Genomic DNA, 25307 nt, shown 5'->3' on the forward strand with positions numbered 1-25307 from the left:
ATATAAGGAGAATTATACCAAATCAGGAGTGAAACCCTCATTTTGATGAAATTATCCTTAATTTTTCTTAAAACAAGGAAGAAATTGTTAAGCCAAGGGGTGAAACCCTGACCTTGGCAGTTTGTTCTGGACTTTATTTATCTCACCAAGGCCTCGATGGACTCCAACGACCTGAACTCACAAAGTATGACCTAGGGAACGCGTGTGGAATGCCCAAGAATCGAGGCAGAAACACGACCTCTAGAGTCGAAAGTGATGACAAGTCTACTGTGAATAGTCGAGTTGCCTTGGGTAGTCGATGTCTAGTAGCCGCAGACAATCTACCTCTCTATTTTATGTGTTTCGATTCTGAGAACCGCAACCGCGTACTCTGATGACTCGTTGATTTTTATGTGTTTATGTGTGCTTTCTCTATTTTTGTGTTTATATTTTGGGATGTTATTCGATTTTGCTATCATTTCAATCGACACACACGACTCGCATTTGCTGTCCTATCTCAATACGACATCCAGTTGTAGCAGCTCTAGACGATATCATACTATATTATGCTATACGACTAAGTTAGGCGAAAACGATGCTATTCGATACGCTATACGAACGACACGCGATCTTTGAATGATAGGATCTTGAGGCAGTCAGAATGCTATATGTGCTTATAGGGAAATTAAGTGACATTACCTGCTTCTGTGATTAAATGGTTACGTGCTTTTGTGTGACTCCGTGCTTATGTGCTTCTGTGTTTACGTGTATTTGTGGTTATGTGTCTGTGTGTTTATGTGATACGTGTTTCGACGTGATTCTAAGCTTTAGTAAGTAGTAGACGTGTGAGGTGAGATTCGATTCTGATGTGTCTGAGACCTACGACGATGTCTGTTGCAGACCATGTCGTCATCCGGACAACGAACCCCACTTACTCGCCAAGAAAAGAGAGACAGACGTCTCGCTGCTATCATCTCCAAGCAAGTGGCGAAAGCCGTAAGTGAGGTGTATGAAAATGCCAGCAAAACGTCGGAAGAATCCCGAGCTGAAAACCCTAAGGATTCAAGCAAGGCTGCTTTCAGCTTCAAGCAGTTCAAAGCATGCGGACCAAAAGAGTTCACTGGCGAAGATGGTCCTACAGCCATGTTTCACTGGTTCGACTCGGTCGAAGTCACTCTGCGCCAGAGCGGATGTCCTAAACATCTCCGCACTCTCAATGCTACAGGCGTCTTCCAGTCTCGTGCTCTAGACTGGTGGACGGCCGAACGAAACAAGCGCGGAAATGATGCAGCTTACGAGCTAACATGGGAGGAGTTGAAGGCAATTATGATCGACGAATTCTGCCCTCCTCATGAACGCCAAAAGCTGGAGGACGAGTTCTGGGGAATCAAGCAAAAGGATGGAGACAACGCCGCTCTCACTGCTCGCTTTAAACAGCTTAGCATCATATGTCCCGATCAAGTCAAGACCTCAGACCAAGGTATCAAGAAGTACATTCGAGCTCAACCCGACTGTGTAGCCGACTTTGTTCACGCCGCCAAGCCAGCAACGATCGAAGAAACCTACCTACTCACCGCTGAGATAAATGACAAGCGAGTAAAGTCTGGTTTTTTGGATAAGCAAACCAAGTCTCTGCACCAAGCCACTGCAGCACCCACCGACTCATCTACTCAATCCTCCAAGTCATCGAGAAGAAAGAAGAAGCACAACAACAACAGCTCCAGCAACAAGAGCTGTGCTGCCGCAACAACTGCCACTCCGCTACAAGTTGTACCGGCTCAACAGCAACAGCACCCTCGCTCAGCTCCAGTGATCAATGCACTGCCATCAAAGCGTGCATACACAGGCCCTCACCCACTCTGCCCGACATGCTCGTACCATCATCCAGTGGGTCTAGCCTGTCGTTTTTGTGCTCACTGCAACCTTTACAGTCATTTCACTGCGAACTGCCGCTATGGTCCCCGTCAAGCCCCAGTTCAAGCTACTGTCAACCAAGCTCTACTTCCCACCCCTCAAGGCCAACAAGCAGCTCAAGCACCTGCAGTCAATGCTCGAGTCTGCTTTGCATGTGGTGACCCTAACCACTTCGCAAACAGGTGCCCTAACAGGGTGGTTAAGCAAGAGCCCCAGCAGCAACAGCAACAGCAGCAGCCTCAGCAACAGCAGCAAGCAGCCCATGCCCGAACCTTCAACATCAATGCCCGTCAGGCTCAGGCGGATAATAACGTGGTTAATGGTACGTTCCTTGTGAATGGTATTTATGCATCATGTCTGTTTGATACCGGAGCCGATAACTGCTTTGTGTCATTTGAATTTGAGAGGCTCCTTAGTCGTAAGCGCTCTTATCTGTCCTCGTCATTTGAAGTCGAAGTCGCTACGGGAAGAACTATTGCCGTTAATTCAGTACTCCGTGATTGTACTCTCGAACTCAACAATCACATCTTCCCAATTGACCTTATTCAAATGCAACTCGGAAGCTTTGATGTCATAATAGGCATGGACTTTCTTCGCGAAAACCATGCTGAAGTTGTATGCTTCAGAAAGATGCTTCGATTCTCGCTCGCGAATGGTGATCTATTGTGTGTGTACGGTGAAACGGCGTCGAAAGGTCTCAAGCTTATGTCGTGTATTCAAGCCAGCAAGTATCTCCGCAAGGAATACCAAGCCTTCTTGGCCAACATTGTAGTAGCGGAGAAGGAAAAGAAAAAGAAAGTTGAAGTCAAAGACGTTCCAGTGGTTCGTGAATTTCCTCAGGTGTTCCCTGACGATCTTCCCGGACTACCACCAAGTCGTGATATCGACTTCCGCATCGACCTCATTCCTGGAGCTAACCCCATTGCCAAAGCCCCTTATCGACTCGCTCCATCCGAAATGCGGGAACTCTCGAACCAACTCCAGGAATTACTCGAAAAAGGCTTTATTCGCCCAAGCACCTCTCCTTGGGGCGCGCCAGTCCTTTTCGTCAAAAAGAAGGATGGGTCGTTCCGGATGTGCATCGACTACCGGGAATTGAATAAGCTAACCATCAAGAACCGATACCCCTTGCCCCGAATCAACGATTTGTTTGATCAGCTACAAGGTGCATCATGTTTCTCGAAGATCGACTTACACTCAGGCTACCATCAATTGCGGATTCAAGAGGAAGACATCCCCAAAACCGCTTTTCGAACCCGTTATGGCCATTACGAATTTGTAGTTATGCCCTTTGGTCTAACCAACACACCCGCAGTTTTTATGGACCTGATGAATCGTGTGTGTAAGCCTTATCTTGACCGTTTCGTCATCGTGTTCATCGACGATGTCCTGATTTATTCCAAAACGAAAGCCGAACACGCGCAACATCTACGTTTGGTTCTCGAGTTACTTCAGGGGAACCAACTCTATGCCAAGTTCTCCAAGTGCGAATTCTGGTTGGAGGAGGTTCAGTTTCTGGGTCACATCGTGAATAGTCAGGGTATCCATGTCGATCCAGCGAAGATTGAAGCTGTCAAAAGCTGGATTACGCCTAAGAACCCGTCAGAAGTTCGTTCTTTTCTCGGACTAGCGGGCTATTATCGACGATTCACTGAAGGATTCTCCAAGATCGTTGTGCCACTTACCGCTCTTACGCATAAGGACAAGACTTTTGTGTGGGGAAACGCACAAGAGACTGCCTTTCAAACCCTCAAGCATATGTTGTGCAACGCTCCGATTCTTACGCTGCCCGATGGAAGCGACAACTTCATTGTCTACTGTGATGCTTCTAACCTTGGTCTCGGCTGTGTCCTCATGCAGCGAGACAAGGTTATAGCCTACGCATCTCGTCAGCTCAAGATCCACGAGAAGAACTATACAACCCATGACCTCGAGCTAGGCGCGGTTGTCTTTGCATTGAAGATTTGGCGACACTACCTGTATGGCACTAAGTGTACAATCTACACTGATCACAGGAGTTTACAACACATCTTTAATCAGAGAGAGCTTAATATGCGTCAATGCCGATGGGTAGAACTTCTCAACGATTATGACTGTGAGATTCGTTATCACCCAGGCAAGGCGAATGTAGTTGCCGACGCGCTCAGCAGAAAGAGTTACGTGCTCAGTACCCGAAACATCCAAGCCCAGCACAATCTCGAAACCCTTATCCGCGAAGCTCAACATGCTCGCTTTAACGAGCATACATTGAAGAAAGAGAGGATCTATCACGATGGAGTAAGCAAATCCGATGGGATATTCTATTATCTGGACCGAATTTGGATCCCTAAACGGACCGATTTGCGAAAGATTATCATGAACGAAGCCCACAAATCCCGATACTCCATTCATCCCGGCGCTGACAAGATGTACCAGGACCTTCGCTATAAGTACTGGTGGCCGGGCATGAAACGGGATATCGCTCTCTACGTTGGAAGTTGCCTAACTTGCGCAAGAGTCAAGGCTGAACATCAAAGACCTTCTGGCTTACTCGAACAACCGCCGATACCTATATGGAAGTGGGAGAGTATAGCTATGGATTTCATAACAAAACTCCCGCCCACGCCATCAGGTCACGACAGTATTTGGGTCATAGTCGATCGTCTAACGAAATCAGCCCACTTTTTGCCGATACGAGAAGATTATAAGGTGGAGCGACTAGCCCAAATCTACACCGACGAGATCATTCGTAATCATGGTACGCCTCGTGACATCATTTCAGATCGTGATGCTCGGTTCACTTCGCGATTGTGGGAAACGTTTCAAGCGGCCCTTGGTACGTCGCTTAATCTGAGTACTGCATTCCATCCTCAAACCGACGGACAGACTGAAAGAACGATCCGTACTCTTGAAGACATGCTCCGAGCAAGTGTCATAGATTTTGGTGGTAGTTGGAACAAACACCTGCCATTGGTGGAATTCTTGTACAATAACAGCTATCATGCCAGCATTCAAATGGCACCTTTCGAGGCTTTGTATGGTAGAAGATGTCGATCGCCTATTGTGTGGCACGAGATCGGTCACTCGCAAGTAACCGGTCCCGAGATTCTACAAGAAACGACTGACAAAATCCACCAGATTCGAGACAAATTGGTGAAAGCTCGGAACAGACAGAAAAGTTACGCCGATAAAAGACGCAAGCCCCTTGAATTTGAAGTTGGTGACTACGTACTCCTAAAGGTATCACCTTGGAAGGGTGTAGTCCGATTCGGCAAGAAAGGGAAACTCGCGCCTCGATATGTTGGACCTTTTAGGATTCTGGAAAGGATGGGAAAAGTCGCCTACAAACTCGAACTACCGGAGGAACTCAGTAACGTCCACCCGACTTTCCACGTCTCTAACCTCCGAAAATGCCTTGCTGACCATGATCTAATCGTACCACTCGACGATCTTCAGGTCAAAGAAACCTTGCACTTCGTGGAAAAGCCTGTCGAAATCATGGATCGCCAAACCAAGCAACTTAGGCGCTCACGCATCCCTATCGTGAAAGTCCGATGGGAAGGCAAACGAGGCGCGGAGTTCACTTGGGAACTCGAAAGCGACATGAAGGCCAAGTACCCGCAGTTGTTTAAATAAATAGATCTGAAGCATCAAATTGGTAAATCACGGCGTTGTGTAGTCTTCGACCTAATTTCGGGACGAAATTCCCTAAACAAGGGGAGGCTGTAACACCCCGTGTTTTCGAATGTCAAAGTCAAAGTCAAAGTCCAAGTCAACTTTGACTTCTTTGACTGCTAATGTTCTTTTTACTTTTGTATTATGTGGAGTAAGTGTTGTATATATGAAATGATCGAATGTTTAATCAATGCGACCGAATTACGACTGTGAATAGTAGGAAGTAACAATGCGATAAAGTTAACCAATCAATAATCAAGCTAATCGATTCATCAATCAAACTCGAGACTCGAATTATGTGAACTTTAGTATTGTTATACGTGTGTGTGCCTTATGTGATACTTGTGCGTGTTTACTTATATGTTTGGTGTGGTGTTCAAGTGAATCAATCGAAAATCAAATCGAAACTCGAAAAGCAATCGAACTCAATCGAAACCGACATCGAAACATAACTTATTGAAGATTGTATGTTAGATATAGTGGTTGGGACTGAAAGTAATTTGACTAGGAACTCTATCGTATTCGTATCATCATCCATCGAAATCGAAACATCGAAAATCGTCGCGAAATACTCAAAGTGGGTCGCGGATCGAACAGGAGGCATCCTCATCGAACAGGCCAGCCGATCGGCTAGCATCTTCCTAGCCGATCGAGTAGCCCATTCGATCGGAGCTCGTGGCCGATCGGCTGCCACTTTCCTCTTTTGGAGCCTATAAATAGGGTTGTGATTGTCACACTTTCCATTTTTGGAAAGCTCTGACCGAACCAGCCTTCTTCTTCACCTTTTCTCAGATTTCTCTCAACTCCGGTAAGTTTTCACTCTAATTCTTGTACGTATTTTATCATTACATGATTCTACACCTTTCTATATTTCAAAACTCGATTTCTAACCGCGAAATAATCAAGATCTAAGTGTTCTTGGGTGATGTCATCATAGTGTTCTTCAAGAACACCAAACTTTGGCCTTATTCAACCGTGAATAGCTTAGATCTGACCGATTTCCGCATAAACAAACTAAGATTCTTACAAATCTTAACATTTTATGAATAATTTCCAACATTCTTCAACCTTTACACTCGAAACCTTAAAACCGGTAGAAACGGAGCTTGAACCGCTAACTAATCATTCAAACAGTTAAGAGGTTCAAGATTCGGATTCTGTATACAAGGTTCACCGACGATGGGTTAAACTCTAAACCGACGTTCCGAACCGCTCACCGGCCGGACTTGGGTGATTCCTGTCCTAGCCGAAGAAACGAGTAGGGACGGAGGATATCATAGTTCAACTCGTTATCAAACTACCTCGAAAATGACAACAAGTGACAAACAGCCAAGTGTTAGACGAAAGGCCTACCAGGTCAGAAATGCTGGCCAAACGGCTAGGCTGTTCAAACAGCCCAGCCGATCGGACATGCCAGCTGATCGACCGGGCCAGCCGATCGGCTAGCACATGGTTCCACACTTTCAAATTTTTATGAAGTATACTATTGACGAAGTGATGTTCGATCGAATACGCTACTCGATTGGTAAACATTACTCTTCGGATCATGAGATACTATGCTTCAACACTTAATCGTTTTCACAACTCGTTCGTAGTAGGGAATGCCAGCCGATCGAACAGACTGATCGATCGAGCGACATTCTGTTGAGAACCACTTCAAGAGTTCCCAGCCGATCGGTTAAGCCGGCCGATCGAACGGACCGTTCGATCCATCGACATGAAAGGTAGGAACACTTCAGTGTTTTCATATACTACAACGAAAACTTCAAAAGTTCAAATCCTCAAACACAAACACACCAGAGGAAGAAACAATCCACTCGAATGGCCCAGCCGATCGAGCCTACCGGCCGATCGAACAGGACTGTACAGTCGAATATACCAGCCGATCGAACAGACCGTTCGATCGAACCTGCCGTTCGATCAACCAGCCTATTCGATCCATTCACACTTGTCTTATTTTCCACGTTACTCATTGTTGTGCTATCAAACTATTCAGGCTAATCCTACTCTCAGCGCTCCCTTCAATCCATAATCAATCACTGTGAGTATACTCGAACCCCTTTTTTGCTTTAGCACTTTTGGGTGTTACATACGTTACTTATCAAAACACAATTGAACACTATTCAAACTATTTGAACGCTAACCGATTGCATGTATTACGTGATTAAATGTATGCTTGTTGTTATGTTTACACGTGGAATGCTGTCTACCTGCCTTAGCAACGTAGTACTATAGTTTGGACTCAGCACCCGTTCACACGGGGGTTGTTAAGGACAATTACTTGCATGATTTACAGTGGTGATCATGTATTGCGAACTGTCTCGGACAGTCAACCTGCAGTCGTTGGTATTGATAGGTCCATGTCGATAATTAACGTGCATCATTTCCCTCTGTGTATGTGCTGGTTATGCGTAAACTATTCGAACTTTATATGCTACTATCAAACTTGTATGCTCACCTTTACATTATATGTATTGACTTTATTTTAATGTATGTGACAGGTGTTTAGGATGCTTACTTGCTTTCTCTGCTGTGAAATCGAGGCTAGGAAAGAGTCTAGAAACCAAGACAATTTATATTTTTATGTTTAAATCTGAGTTGTCAGAACATGTTTTTGTTTGAAGAATATCTATGTCTGTAATAACTAAATTTATCTTATGGGTCACGGTATGGGACGTGATATTTAAACTATTCGGTAATAATAGTTGTTATGGAATTTCTTTGAACAATCTGTTTCGCTCAGTGTCGCGCCCCGATGATTCCGCATCGGTTGGGGTGTGACACAGATAATGAAAGCCAAAACTGGATCAGAGCAGTGGATCCAGAATAAGCAGATGTTTGGTTGCAAGTCTCTCCCCTTGAAAGTGGTTTCAACATCTGCTGACCTCCTATCTGCTGATCATGCAAACTGCTGATCAAGTCAAAATCTGTTGAAGAACTAAAGCTCTGTTGCTTAATCTACTGCCTTGTTTCAAGCACTACTGATCATGACAAGAACTGTTGGGTTCACAGCAGTGGAAGGATGCAACAGCTGCTTATGTTTACTTTATGTAATGAATTGAAACATCCGTAGTTAGCATAGTAGTGTTTGTATAGGTCAGTTATTAAGAGTTTGTTAGGAGGTTATATGTCACTTTCATGGTGACGTCAGCTTTGATGCTCAGCAGTTTGCTAGTGCCTATAAATAGAACAGTGCTCTGTACTGTTCTGTTTAGCTCATTCACCATCTTCTTCCTGCACGAACAAATATTGAGCTCGGGCTGAGGGGGAGTTTGCGAATCATACATGCATTGTATTCAGAGTTTAAAATAAATTTAATCATTTGATTCTGTGTTGAAAATGTATGATTGAAAGCATTTCTTCTGTTTGATTGTAAAGTTTGCTTTCATTTAATTTCCACTGCACTACTCTTTCATTGTTCATCTAAATTCAAACACAAATCACAATCAATCCAAACTCAGATCCTAACATCTGACATAACGCGAATTAAGCTTGCCCCTTTTGCCAAAATGGACCACACCTTTCCACGGTGAGACTTTTAGCAAAACTCGCTTTCTAACTTCGAATTCCAAAGGTTTTCTATGCTTATCCGCGTAGCTTTTCTGACGGTCGTGAGCTGCCGCTATTTGTGTCTAATCTGGGCAATCTTTTATGTGGTGTCGAGTACGAGTTCAGGGCCAGTGAATTGGCTATCGCCAACTTCAGCCCAACAAAGAGGTAATCGACATTTTCGTCCATACAATGCCTCGAACGGTGCTGCCTGTATGCTAGTGTGGTAACTGTTGTTATAAGAAAATTCCACCAGAAGTAAGTGTCGTTCCCAGCTGTTGCCAAAGTCGATGACACATGCTCTCAGCATGTCTTCTAGATTTGGATGGTACGTTCAGTTTGACCATCTGTCTGCGAATGATAAGTGGTGCTCAGGTATAAACGCGAGCCAAAGGATTTGTGCATAGCCTGCCACAGATCGGATGCAAAACGTGGGTCACAATCAGAGATAATAGAGGTTGGCCCCCCGTGCTTGGCAACTACTTCCTTCAAGTAGATGCTTACAAGTTTCAAAAACTTGTCGGTTTCTTTGATCGCGAGAAAGTGTTTAGACTTGGTTAAGCGATCTATGATCACCCAAATGGTATCGTTCCCGCTTTGAAACCTTGGTAAACCGGTAACCTAGTCTATGGAAATTTGCTCCCATTTCTATGTCGGTATTTCCGATTGTTGTAGTAGCCCGGACGGTTTTTGGCATTCGATCTTGACTCTTGCACAAGTCAAGCACTTGCTGACGTCATGGTACATCTTGTTAGGCCAGTACAAGGCCTTGAGGTCATGGTACATCTTGTCGGAACCTGGATATATCGAGTAACGAGACTTGTGTGCTTCGTCCATCACAAGCTCTGGAAGGTTTCCGTAGGATGGAACCCATTTACGTTCCATGAAGTAGTGTATGCCGTCGTTTTTTTAGTTCGAGTTACTTTTTCATGCCCCGCATGGACTCAGCTAGTAGGTTTTTCTTCTGCAATGCTTCAACTTGAGCGTTTCGGATTTGGTCAGGGAGGTTTGAATGAATGGTTAGTTGCAATTCGCGAACGCGTTTGGGTTTGGCTTCCTTTCGGCTGAGGGCATCGGCTACGACGTTTGCCTTGCCAGGATGGTACTTGATTGCGCACTCGTAATCATTTAGAAGTTCGACCCATCGGCGTTGTCGCATGTTTAACTCCTTTTGATCGAGTATGTGCTGGAGACTCTTGTGATCGGTGTAAATCGGGCACTTGATACCGTATAAGTAATGTCTCCATATTTTGAGTGCGAAAACTACAGCTCCCAGCTCCAAGTCGTGAGTAGTATAGTTCTTTTCATGAATTTTAAGTTGTCGAGAGGCGTAACACGCAACCGAGTCCTTGAATAGACGCATCGCAGTAGACGATGAAATCATTCAGGTAGCGAAAGAATAAGTGCACTACAGAGTTTCTTCTTCAGCTTCTGAAACGCGGATTCCCGAGCATCACTCCACTTGTAGGTGATACCCTTTTGGGTTAGATGAAGGAAAGCTTTCAAAAGAGGATACTGATGATGATTAGTGTGCGGCTTGATCTTCAAAAAGGAAAGGAATGGAATCTTTCTAGGGTTTCCAAAAGAGGGGAATGTTTATGGAAAAAGAGAATGTTTCTGCCATCAATTGTGGAAATCAATCTAGGGTTGGCTGCACATGGGCATTTATACCCACATAAGAGATACCGCACACTCACACACATGTGTGATCACATATGCGGCTGAGTTGTGCGGCTTAGCTAGGGTTTATTGTGGGCTTGTGATTGGGCCTGAATAAAAAGGGTGTGCAGCTTTCATCCTAATGGAAGTATGCAGCCAGACAAATGAGTTAGAGGGGTGTGCGACCAGAGGGTGGTGTGCGGCTGGTTGAATATTTAAGCACAACATTTACTAATAACACGTGTATTAATAGTTTAAAGTGTGCGATTGTATTTCTTTATTTTAATATATAGTTCGATACACTTCACCAGATTCACATATGCAATCAATTTAAATTAAAACTTCACATTTATTAGTATTACGTAATAACAACATATAAGTGAATGAAAAAGGGAAGGTTCGGGTTGTCACACGCAACCTTCTGAGACTTTCACTACTTGGGCAGCCCTTCGTAAAGGCTTTCTGTGACACCCGTGTCACTTCAAACATCAAACAAATACCAAACCAATGAAATATTGTATTTCATACTTGGGATTTGTAAAAATATGTGTATCGATTGCACATATCAATTCTTGTTCGATTTCAAGCCTTAAATCGCTTTCTGGAAGGTTATACGCGCACTGATACGTACATATAACCAGTTTAATGCAACAAACACTCCGGAATAGTGAAATAGGCTTAACATACCTTAAATAACCTCCACATAACTTAGAAACAAGTTTTGGAGGGTTTGGTGTGTTGAAATCAAGTTTGTTCGATCGCTGGGACTAATTGTGTCAAACTGTGAAACTATACCAATTTGCATAGTAACGAACCTTCCGGAACTTGATCATAAGTTAAATATGCCCTAAATATCCTTTACATAGCTTAGAAATAGACTTTGAGGTGAGCGCAAAAATAAACTTTTGGTCATTCAGTGACTAAAAGCGTCAAAAGTGCACAAGTTTGCATTTTCGCTCATAACTTACGTTCTAAATACATCCGGGCATCCAAAAATTTATGTAATCATTAAAATATTATGTTTTACTGATTGGCATGATAAAAATCCATTCGTCGCTTAATTTGGATCGTTTTTGCGTCCGTTACGACTTCCGTCGTAATTACACGAACAACGCAATCGTACGGCCAAACGAACCGACATCCAGCATATTTTTGAGCACATTTCAAGTTCCCTATACTTTAACTTCATTTTAGAGCTTTAAAATGGGGTTAACGGGGCTTAAACGTGCGAAAAAGCATCAAAAACCAAGTTTGGAGGTGCAGGGCCCTGTTCTGCCATTTTTCAAACTTTGCTGACCTGCAGGGGCCTTACGGACCGTATGCACTACCTCTTACGGTCCGTAAGTAGGTACCAGTGACCAGAATTTGTTTTCCAGCTTGACCCAGCTGTTCCACACCTTAGCACCTGGTTTCTTTGATTCTATGTGCTTGTTTTGGATGCCCATGGTTTCACAAATCAGTGGGTATGATGTGTAGGGCTTGGATCGAAGCTCGGGTTTCAAGAAACGATCCTAACGGTTCTAGAAATCCTATAAATACCCCCACCCTTCACTTGCAAAACCCACACTTGATTTTCTGAGATATCTCCAAGTTGAAGTGCTAATCACTTCATACCTGAGATTACTTGGAAAATCAAAGCTTGCGGGGACCTTTTGTAAGTATTCTTTCATTCTTTTGATTCATTTTTATCTTTAAAGTCAAAATGCGTTTGACTTTCAGCATTGACCAGTCTATGGTCAACGCGAAGTTTGTCTGAACTTCATAACGTGAGCGTAATCACGATGGACGATGGTTATAGTCCCTGGTGACTATACCTACTGATTACCACGTTATCTAGGTTAGTGACGAGTCGTAGTTTTGGCCAAAATGCGTAATCTCGCGTATTTTGTAACCAAACTACTTTTAGGTATCAAAACCGTTTGTTTTGATACCAAACCTGTATTCTAACTTAACTAAACATGTTTTAGCATGTTTAGCTCGTCACTTTTTAGTTTAGTGCTTATGTAGAGTCGTAAGTCAAGCGGACTAAACACCCGCTTAGACTTTCGAACACGACCCGTTTGGTCGATCATTAGGATCCGACCAAGCATGTTTAGTGACCATAGTTGTATAGGGAATAACCTTCCGAGGTTATACCTTATGGTCACTTCGTTTAAGTAGTTGTATGATAGGTAGTTTATATGCCTTAGGAAAATGACCAAAATGCCCTTTTTATGCATAATTGATATTTCAGCATACGTAACCCAAACTTTTGGCACTTAACTGATTATGCAACATAATTAAACATGTTTAGGCATATAATACCTGTCATAGGACTAGTTAGACGGTCCGAACGCGTTTTACGCAAACGACGCGTTAAAGTAGCGTAAGCTACCTAAACGGGTCGTGATGGGTCGTAAGCACTTAGGACAGGTTTCATTTTAGTATGTAGGCCTTGTTAAACCATATCATATGAGTTCCCACGCTCATTTGGTTCATGAGACCTCATACTATCTGATCTCCCGATTTAGGTCTGGTTTATTTATGTAGTTACCTATATTAGGTGTCGTTTGATTCCGTGCTCCCTCTAGCTTGCTTGGTAGTTGTTCAAGACTCCTAAGCACTCTCAAGTGAGTACATAGTCCCCTCTTTTACTGTTTTTAACTGTTTTGGGGTGAAACATGTGTACCTATTTGTTATGTTCTTGTTTTCAAAAGTATAATTGATTATACATACTAGTACTTATCTTTATACAAACTGAATGATTGTTTATGGTTTAAACTCTAAAATTTTCTTAAAGATTATAAAATAAATGTTTGGAATAGTACTTATTTGGTTCACCAGGCCGGTTGGTAGTATGATATAGCGCTATAGGATTTGACACCCCATTCCTGTTGTCATGGAATGTCTGAAACCAATTTGTTTCTCCATCCAAATAGGGATTGCCTTTGTGGTATCCTTATAGTCTCAAAGGTGTATTTGGATGCACTAGGTCTGAATGAATTCTTAAGTCACATTAATTTTGTATATTTAGTTATACTCCCAAAAGTATAGTTTAATATGCTCTCATATGTGATATTGTACAAAACCAACATATATTTTGTTAAAAATCCAAAACATAGTTTAATATGTTATTTTCAAAATCTAAAACATAGTTTAATATGTTACTTATAAATCCAAAGTATACTTTTAATATACTACTGAAAACTATTATTTTAAACAACTAAAGTATATTTAATATACTATTTATCTAACGATTGGGTTTTGGTTAGTGTTTAGATAACGGGACAGGTGTAATGTGATGAAAACATGGTAGATACGCCGCTGGTACTTCTTATATATAAGTGTTTTCATCGCATTACAAACCCTGGCGTTATTTAGTACACTTGGGTTAACGGTTTTGGAACTGAAATATATTTTAATATATTACTTATTCGACTTTCTTAAAACCAAAGTATATTTTTATATATACTATGAATATTTTTATCAAAATATTGTTTTTCAAACAATATATTTTTATAACAAACTTATTCTACTTACTTATTTAATTTCCTATGTATTATTATTTTATATCATCTGATTTCTTATAAATGATTTATAAAAGAAAACCTTTTACAAGGATCATGACTACTTTTATTAAAACTTTTTCTTTAAACTCATAAGTCATGAATCCTAATTACAATAAAACCTATGTATCTCACAGGCATTTTTATGCTGACGTACCTATTTTTACACATGTTTCAGGTGCTGCTTTGTGATGATTGATGATATATGCTACACTTAGGATGGACTCGTGCCTTAGCGACTTTAAAACTTGAAAGATAATAGTTGTACTTATTTGATTGTATTAAAACAATGAGTTCATTTATTCAATAAACAAAATTATTTATTCCATGGTTGTGAAACAATGATTCTGTTACAACACTCCTCGACGTTTCCGCCACTTTTTGTTGTTTTACGTGGTCGAGTTGTGACAGAAAAGTTGGTATCAGAGCCAATGGTTATAGGGAATTAGGTTATTAGTGATGCTTTGACCTAGACTATAACCTTCCTAGGACCCTAACGCGAGTTATCTCGTGTTTAGTCTTAAAACAATACCGTCACTTATCCTTAGGTGACAACCACAATAAGAGCACAAATTTTGAATCCGCTTTGAAAACTAATTATCTATTCTAGGATGATTGATTACTAGGTTTTGAAGCTTCAAAGTTTTCAAAATCTCGTCAAAGTTTGGTCTAAATAATGTGAACACGTGCAAACTGGAAGGGTGGGTGCCTGTACCTTGGGTCTTCTTTCTAAGGCTAGAGTGTTCGTACAAATCCGCAGTATCGGACCAGTCACTCTTACCTGGGAACTCTTGGGGTGAGTGTCCACTTATAGGCGAGCATGTCTTCGCGATACATTATATTGACCCATTTACTTTGATTAGTCACCGTCTCATTTGTTTGCCTTAGGTAACAAACAAATGATCGCAATTTTATGCATTGTTATTCTGTTTTCATTTCCCTTGTTTCCTCCCATGTCTCCCATTTTCTTCATAGTGCCTCTTCATCGCAACAACAATGTCCGAACTAGGTGCTGCAATTGTCCATCAATTAGGCGTCGTACTACCAGAAGGCTGTTGATTTAGCTATCACCGTGACTCGTCTCAGGGATGAAGCCATACAAGGGAACCGCTCCTTAGAGCAATCAATGCCACCGTCATCTTCCGAATCAAATACCTTGTTTCAAATGTACCCATGGTGGACGATGGGGACATTTGGTTAACATGTGCCGCTTTGCAATCTAAAGCAAAGCTGTTACAAATCCTGCTGCTGCTCAACCTTCAAACTCTGCTTCATATGTCGCCTGGCATATCTAGCGCCTCAACCTCATGAACTTTCTACCTTGTGTATCGACTTAAGCACGCCTAGTGCAAGGTGTCGAAACACCTCTCGTTACACAAATTCCAAAATCCATATAGGATCTTTTTATCTTCACAATTAGATCTTTATGGATGATTATCGCTCAAATCGGAGCCCTTAATTGAATTATTCGTATGCCTTAATACGCATATTATGATTCAATAAGGATAAATCCGAATTCCTATTAAAGATCTTTCTATCTCCATAGTTAGATTCTTATGTTTAAAGTGCCAAATGAAATCCACGAATTGGATTCCTGGTGTGCTTTAAATATCCGTGTCCAAAGATAACAAATTAATAATCAAGTTAATCAATTATGTGATTATGTGCTTATGTGTTTTCTTATATGTTTTGTGTTTTTATGTGATCCATCCAAATCATCATAGAATCTTCCATATCTCATATGAGGGATTCATAGTAGGATATCTAAAGGTACTATCTTAAATCCTTAATGGACTTCAACGTTGTAGTTAAGTCCCATGGGTTATAAAGTACAATTCTAGAATTGGACCCCCTTGAGTGGTCTAGTTAAACAGATTGATTTGAAAATCTGGTTAGGAATATCATGTGATGATATAATTGAAAAGATCCCTTTAAGTGGTCTATTTAAGGAGATCGTACGACGGTCTAGTTAAGAAGATCATGTGTTGATCTAGATAAAATGATCGTTCGTTGATCTAGTTAAAAAGATCCTTTGGTGGTCTAGTCAAGTCGCTTCATGTTTATTCAATTGATTTTTCCCCTACGCATTATGAAATTAACTGTGCGGATTGTGCAAGGAATTACGTAATTATGGAGGCCTACATAATTATGGAATTCAGTGCACAGAAACCACAAGAAGTTTTGTCATGTGTTAAGACCTATAGTGACAAGAGTAATGATACGGGAGAAGTCTTGGACCTTGACCGATTTCATTTTATCTTACACTCCCCAATTCTGATTTCAAGCACACACAAGTTTCCTATGATAAGTCTTCATGAGAAACGTTCTTTCGTCCGTAGTTCGAAACTCCATGTTTTGTTACTCAAGGACTTCATTTTGATAGTTGACAATTTCGCTAAGAATCCCAACATGGCCCAGAGTTTTACTTAGGGTTCGAAGGATTCATTCAAAAGCGAAACCATCACAGTCGTCTTCACAAGTTTCCCCTAAAATTAAATTTCGGGACGAAATTTCCTAAAGTAGGGGAGACTTTGACACTTGTGTCACTTCAAACATCAAAAAAATACCAAACCAATGAAATATTGTATTTCATACTTGGTATTTGTAAAAATATGTGTATCGTTTGCACATATCAATTCTTGTTCGATTTCAAGCCTTAAATCGCTTTCTGGAAGGTTATACGCGCACTGATGCGTACATATAGGTAGTTTAATGCAACAAACACTCCGGAATAGTGAAATAGGCTTAACATACCTTAAATAACCTCCACATAACTTAGAAACAAGTTTTGGAAGGTTTGGTGTGTTGAAATCAAGTTTGTTCGACCGCAGGGACTAATTGTGTCAAACTGCGAAAGTATACCGAATTGTATAGTAACGAACCTTCCGGAACTTTATCATAAGTTAAATATGCCTTAAATATCCTTTACATAGCTAAGAAATAGGCTTTGAGGTGTTTGGAGCGCAAAAATAAACTTTTGGTCATTCAGTGACTAAAAGCGTCAAAAGTGCACAAGTTTGCATTTTCGCTCATATCTTACGTTCTGAATACATCCGGGCATCCAAAAATTTATGTAATCATTAAAATATTATGTTTTAATGATTGGCATGATAAAAATCCATTCATCGCTTAATTTGGATCGTTTTTGTGTCCGTTACGACTTCCGTCGTAATTACCCGAACAACGCAATCGTAAGGCCAAACGAACCGACATCCGGCATATTTTTGAGCACATTTTAAGTTCCCTATACTTTAACTTCATTTTAGAGCTTTAAAATGGGGTTTACGGGGCTTAAACGTGCGAAAAAGCGTCAAAAACCAAGTTTGGAGGTGCAGGGGCCTGTTCTGCCATTTTTCAAACTTTGCTGACCTGCAGGGGCCTTACGGACCGTATGCACTACCTCTTACGGTTCGTATGCAGGTGCCAGTGACCAGAATTTGTTTTCCAGCTTGATCCAGCTGTTCCACACCTTAGCACATGGTTTCTTTGATTCTATGTGCTTGTTTTGGATGCCCATGGTTTCACAAATCAGTGGGTATGATGTGTAGGGCTTGGATCGAAGCTCGGGTTTCAAGAAACGATCCTAACAGTTCTAGAAATCCTATAAATACCCCCCACCCTTCACTTGAAAAACCCACACTTGATTTTCTGAGATATCTCTAAGTTGAAGTACTAATCACTTCATACCTGAGATTACTTGGAAAATCAAAGCTTGCGGGGACCTTTTGTAAGTAGTCTTTCGTTCTTTTCATTCGTTTTTATCGTTAAAGTCAAACTGCGTTTGACTTTCTGCATTGACCAGTCTATGGTCAACGCGAAGTTTGTTTGAACTTCATAACGTGAGCGTAATCACGATGGTTATAGTCCCTAGTGACTATACCTACTGATTACCACGTTATCTAGGTTAGTGACGAGTCGTAGTTTCGGCCAAAATGTGTATTCTCGCGTATTTTGTAACCAAACTACTTTTAGGTATCAAAACCATTTGTTTTGATACCAAACCTGTTTTCTAACTTAACTAAACATGTTTTAGCATGTTTAGCTCATCACTTTTTAGTTTAGTGCTTATGTAGAGTCGTAAGTCAAGCGGACTAAACACCCGCTTAGACTTTCGAACACGACCCGTTTGGTCGATCATTAGGATCCGACCAAGCATGTTTAGTAACCATAGTTGTATAGGGAATAACCTTCCGAGGTTATACCTTATGGTCACTTCGTTTAAGTATTTGTATGATAGGTAGTTTATATGCCTTAGGAAAATGACCAAAATGCCCTTTTTTATGCATAATTGATATTTCAGCATATGTAACCCAAACTTTTGGCACTTAACTGATTATGCAACATAATTAAACATGTTTAGGCATATAATACATGTCATAGGACTAGTTAGACGGTCCGAACGCGTTTTACGCAAACGACGCGTTAAAGTAGCATAAGCTACCTAAACGGGTCGTGATGGGTCGTGAGCACTTAGGACAGGTTTCATTTTAGTATGTAGGCCTTGTTAAACCATATCATATGAGTTCCCATGCTCATTTGGTTCACGAGACCTCATACTATCTGATCTCCCGATTTAGGTCCGGTTTATTTGAGTAGTTACCTATATTAGGTATCGTTTGAGGTGTCGTTTGATTCCGTGCTTCCTCTAGCTTGCCTGGTAGTTGTTCAAGACTCCTAAGCACTCTCAAGTGAGTACATAGTCCGCTCTTTTACTGTTTTTAACTGTTTTGGGGTGAAACATGTGTACCTATTTGTTATGTTCTTGTTTTCAAAAGTATAATTGATTATACATACTAGTACTTATCTTTATACAAACTGAATGATTATTTATGGTTTAAACTCTAAAATTTTCTTAAAGATTATAAAATAAATGATTGGAATAGTACTTATTTGGTTCACCAGGCCGGTTAGTAGTATGATATAGCGCTATAGGATTTGACACCCCATTCCTGTTGTCATGGAATGTCTGAAACCAATTTGTTTCTCCATCCAAATAGGGATTGCCTTTGTGGTATCCCTATAGTCTCAAAGGTGTATTTTGATGCACTAGGTCTGAATGAATTCTTAAGTCACATTAATTTTGTATATTTAGTTATACTCCCAAAAGTATAGTTTAATATGCTCTCATATGTGATATTGTACAAAACCAACATATATTTTGTTAAAAATCCAAAACATAGTTTAATATGTTATTTTCAAAATCTAAAACATAGTTTAATATGTTATTTGTAAAACCAAAACATAGTTTAATATGTTACTTATAAATCCAAAGTATACTTTTAATATACTACTGAAAACTATTATTTTAAACAACTAAAGTATATTTAATATACTATTTATCTAACGATTGGGTTTTGGTTAGTGTTTAGATAACGGGACAGGTGTAATGTGATGAAAACATGGTAGATACGCCGCTGGTACTTCTTATATATAAGTGTTTTCATCGCATTACAAACCGTGGCGTTATTTAGTACACTTGGGTTAACGGTTTTGGAACTGAAATATATTTTAATATATTACTTATTCGACTTTCTTAAAACCAAAGTATATTTTTATATATACTATGAATCTTTTTATCAAAATGTTGTTTTTCAAACAATATATTTTTATAACAAACTTATTCTACTTACTTATTTAATTTCCTATGTATTATTATTTTATATCATCTGATTTCTTATAAATGATTTATAAAAGAAAACCTTTTACAAGGATCATGACTACTTTTATTAAAACTTTTTCTTTAAACTCATAAGTCATGAATCCTAATTACAATAAAACCTATGTATCTCACAGGCATTTTTATGCTAACGTACCTATTTTTACACATGTTTCAGGTGCTGCTTTGTGATGATTGATGATATATGCTACACTTAGGATGGACTCGTTCCTTAGCGACTTTAAAACTTGAAAGATAATAGTTGTACTTATTTGATTGTATTAAAACAATGAGTTCATTTATTCAATAAACAAAATTATTTATTCCATGGTTGTGAAACAATGATTCTGTTACAACACTCCCAGACATTTCCGCCACGTTTTGTTGTTTTACGTGGTCGGGGTATGACAGTTTCTCAACAAATACTTTCCACCTGCTAAAGCATCTCGTATGCGTGACCAAATACACTTGTTACGCATGGAACCCGATGAGCCTTACTACATTTCTTGGGAGCGTTTCCAGAACCTGGTAGTTAGGTACTCTCAGCATGGTCTCTCTGATTGGTCCCTAGTGGAGAAATTCTACAAGGGGCTCACTTATGAGACTAAGGCTCATTTTGACACTTCTGCAGGAGGCCAACTCATGGGAAAGAAAAGTTTGGCCGAATGCAATGATCTTTTCGAGAGCTTTGCCCTGTCTGAGTACAAGCAGCGGTCAGCTAACAGGAATTCCATTCCTTCCACCAGCACACCTTCGTTTACATGAGGCATACACCAAGTTAGCTTGGATACTAGTGTGGCTGCTGCTCTCGAAAATCTAAAGAGATAGATGAAAGAGTTAAAGGCCAAAGTCGATAAGTGTGAGGTGTGTCGGTGGAGAGGGGTTATGGTACCTTAGAGTGTCGGTTGTTAGGTCAGGAGCATGTAGAGTTCATAGGGGGTCAGAACTGAGGTCCCACCAATCCTTTTAATAACTATAACTTGGCTGGAGAAACAATAATACTTCTGATTGGCGATCTTCCGGTAATCTCACGGGTTTCCAATCGAATCAAAATCATAACCAGGGGCATGATCAGTTTGCTAGTGGTAGTTCGGGTAATAATCAAGGTGGGGGTAGTGGGAGTAATTTAGGTAAAACAGAGGAGTTGTTGACCCAACTAGTTGCTAAGAATGCCACCACTCAGAAAACCCTTTCGCAACACAACATTCTTTTGAAAAATCAACAATCCGCATTCTTAGATCTTCAGCGGTCCATAGGTGACATTGCGAGGCAGTTAAATGAACGGGCACCTGGCCAGTTCTCGGGTAGCACTCAAACTAACTCGGTCTCCCAACTGAAAGTAGTCACCACTCGTAGTAGTAGAGGACGAGAGATAGATAAGTCACCAGTTGAAGAAGAGGAAGAGGATCTGGTAGACGAGGAGATAGAGATGGAGACTCCTGGGAAGGTGCAACATAGGCTTAACCCAGTAAGTACCGGACCAAACAACAAGTCTCAATTGGAGAAAAACATAGGGAAGAAATAGTAGAGAGTAGGTTGTTCCCATTGATAGATCATCCCCGTTTTCCATATCCTGCTCGCCTTAAGCATCAGAAGTATGCTAAGGAATATGGACACTTTCTTGACATGTTAAAACAATTCAAAATCAACCTTCTGTTCATTGAAGCCCTTCAGCATATGCCTAAATATGCCAAGTTTCTGAAAGATCTTTTGAAACGAAAGGATAGACTGGGGGAGCTTTCAAACATTGCTCTTATTGCTCTTATTGCGGGATGTTCTGCGGTGGTTCTCAATAACCTACCAGAGAAACTGATAGATACGGGAATTTTCACAATCCCGTGTATGTTTAGTAGTGGCACTTTGAGCCATGCGTTGGCCGATCTAGATGCTAGCATCAACTTGATGCCATACTCTCTCTACGAGAAGCTAGACCTAGGCGATCTTACTCCAACGCGCATGACGTTATCACTTACAGGCTTATCGGTCAAGTATCCACGGGGTTATCACTCTATGATGATTTTTATCCTTCTTATTAATTTTAGTCTTTGTAGAATATCTAAACACTTACTTTAATGACATAATATATTAACAAAACATAAATATTTCTTCAAAGATTGTATTGAAGACGTCCCTTCTTGGCTTCTTGTTTATTGATAGTTATTAAATTATTGTGTTAAAATAATATTTGTTATAAATAAATAAAAATTATTATAGATTCAATGTTTATTGATAGTTATTAAATTATTATGTTAAAATAATATTTGTTATAAATAAATAAAAATTATTATAGATTCAAAAACTGGTTCATTGTTTAACTTCTTCAAAAAATGCAGCAACAAAATTGTAAAATAGGTTACAATAAAAAATCAATACAAAAACACCAAAATATGATTTTAACTTTTACAAAGGTTTTTGGTTTGATGTGTTTGAAGCATTTTGTTTCTCTTGTTACATCAGTTGTTTGTAACGAAGTTTGGCAAAACATAATAAAAATATAGAAGCAATCCGACAGAAGATACATGATTTTTCATGTAATATTCCGTCTTATCTTATGGCTACCTCTTGGTTCTTGAAACAACTCAGTTGTTATGAGCGGGTCATGAATTGTAGGTGAGACAATGAAGATGAGATAGTTAATTCTATAAATATTTTAATATTGTTGTTTCTAAGAAAAATAGTAAAATGCTCATTCGAAAATAAAAATAAATTTAACTATTATACATTTGCATCAATTAGGCTATAGGGTGTGGGGATAATGATTGGGACATGATTTGCCACCTAGGAACATGAATAGAAGGCTCAGGGACGGAACCACAGGAGGGTCAGGGGGGTCCATTGACCCTCCGGCGGTGGAAATCTTAGGTTAACAGGGTATCTGAAATGGTCGTTTTTTAACGGTTTGACCCCCCTGAAAGTCGTTTTACTGAAGAAAAACGGTGAAGATAGAATGATCGGCAAATAATTTTCGACGCCCGAAGACGACGGTGCAAGGCTCTGGATTTGCAAGTTTCCGGTGGTTTTATTACAGAAAGGGAAGAAGAAGAAAGAGAGCGCCATCTTTTATTTTGTCGTTTTGGGCTTTTTATGACTTTTAGCCGTTTGCTTTAATATTTTTAATAATTTATTCTCATTGTTGATTTGTTCAATACTTTAATTGTTTATACAAGTTATTTTGAGAGTAACAGTTGTATTTTTTTTTACCATTCCATGATTCTTCGTCATCTTCTTATTTTATTTTTTTACCATTCTATTCTATTATTATTTTTTATCTTCTTATTTTATTTAGACTTTATATTTGATTTGATTTTTTTGCTATTAAATAAATATATATACATCATACATGATTAGTTTTAGCATGCCCTTGTTTGATTTTGTCTAAAAATACCTAGCTTTCTTGTTATTTTATTTGTTTGTCTTTTTATCTAACTGTTAGTTATTCATTTGTATATTTGTTTGCATTTTTCGAGTTAAAGATGTGTATTTGTGAACATACAAGTGAAAAGTATCGAGTCGACCATAATGATATGTTTAACTCTTAAAAAAATAATACTAAAAGGGGTTTGTTTGCATTGTATTGTATTGTATTGTATTGTATTGATTGGTTAAAACTGGTTGCAAAAGTCGCTAGGCGCTCCCTAGTCGGATTCGGGAGTACTCGGCATAGGCGGAGATTACTCGGGGAGTAATGGGCCTAGGTGAACGGTACTCGGGACTCGGCAACCTACCTTGTAGCGAGTACTCGGGGAGTACTCGGAGACTAGGCAGGACTTTTACAACCACGGTTAAAAGAAATACGATTGACAGTTACCTACTATCGTTCTCATGCTTGTAGCACGACAATTGGTTATACAATTATATTAATCTTTGAATGCTAACAAATTTAGTAAATTCCTATTATGACCCCCCAGTTGAAAAGTTCTGGTTCCGCCACTGGGAAGGCTACACCACCCCCTTGATTGATCCACCATGGTTTGCATGGATTAAACCATGGCAACCATGGTCCTCCTTTCCATTTTTCAACAAATCATTTCCTTTTTGTTTAAACAAAGATAATAAATAAGGGGCTAATGGTTTGGGTCATGACCATACCCTTAGGGTAGTGATTTTGGATGGTGGATTAAAGATGAGTTACGTGGCACTAACATGGAGGGTCATGGTGGTCATGAGGGTCATGACCACACCCTATAGCCTTAGTATTAGGTAGTGTTCTTTTTCATGAAATATAATGGAATTAAAATTCTAAATGAAATTAGAATAAGATCTTAAAGAATTCATTTGAAATCATATGATATATTTGGCTGATATAATAATTAATGAGATTGAAATGTAAAGTATGTAAAATAACAAAACTACTTTGTATCTAATAAAAAGAGGTGAACTAGTGATTTAGGTGATGTTTGTTTTCCTAAAAAATAGTTGCACGGACTCTTTTGTTTGTGTTGTGCAGACATTGTCATTTACAGACTGTTTGTTTTTCCAAAGACGTTTCATTAAAAAATGTCTGCACGATCTTTTCTTGGTGAAGACTTGGGCCAACCACTTTTAAGTTCTTCTAAGATCTGCAAAGGGTTAAACATCACCTTCCACCATCACCATCCACCACCACCACCCATCCACCACTGTCCACCACCACCCACCACTACCATCAGTTTATTTTAAAAGTCTACATACGTTAAAAAAACAAACAACATTCTTCTTGCAGACTGCAGGAGTTTGATCCACCTCTTCTTCTACAGATGTCTACAGATGTAGTCCGCAGACTATAGACATTTTACCTCTTAAAAAACAAACTCCACCTTAGATTCAATTCAAATTCATTGTAAGGCATGAGTTTAGAAGAACACTGACATGGACCAAGTCATTAGTTTAGAAGACGCATTGATAGGGGACTAGGTCATGAGTTTATAAGATCTGAATCTTGGTTCGATTTTACAACTCTTAAAAAACATTTGACTATTATCATATCAAATATTATAGTTATATTAATACTATTATAAATCATTAATTTTTCTATTATCATTTCTTAATATCAAATACTATTTCCGGTATTGCTAATATTGTTGATGATTAAGAGCAAAATTCAAAAGGTTATTATATTATTACTCTAAATATCTAGTCTATATATGTATTTACTATTTATTAATTTTATTTCAGAACAAGAGAAATATATTAAGTTATAGTTTAGAATTTCTATTGAAGTTCTCAATTTGGGTTTTAATTTTTTTTTTTTTACCAAAAAGACATCCTAATCTAAACATAGAACGAATTATCCTAACAAAAATATGTTTACACACGAAATAAAAGAATATTGATACACGTAAATTGTATGAACTTACCTTCTTTTTCCAAAG

At 39.6% G+C, this 25307-nt stretch overlaps 1 protein-coding gene across 1 annotated transcript; it reads left to right on the top strand.

The window, feature by feature from the left end:
- Window positions 1-21633: 21633 nt before the first annotated feature.
- On the top strand, window positions 21634-22186 carry LOC110888312. Its single transcript, XM_022135843.1, has 2 exons — window positions 21634-21944; window positions 22171-22186. Exons 1-2 carry the CDS (start codon window positions 21634-21636, stop codon window positions 22184-22186), a joined length of 327 nt encoding a protein of 108 aa, XP_021991535.1.
- Window positions 22187-25307: the final 3121 nt, after the last annotated feature.

This window comes from Helianthus annuus, chromosome 11 (genome assembly GCF_002127325.2).
Source record: "Helianthus annuus cultivar XRQ/B chromosome 11, HanXRQr2.0-SUNRISE, whole genome shotgun sequence".
Lineage (NCBI taxonomy): Eukaryota > Viridiplantae > Streptophyta > Magnoliopsida > Asterales > Asteraceae > Helianthus > Helianthus annuus.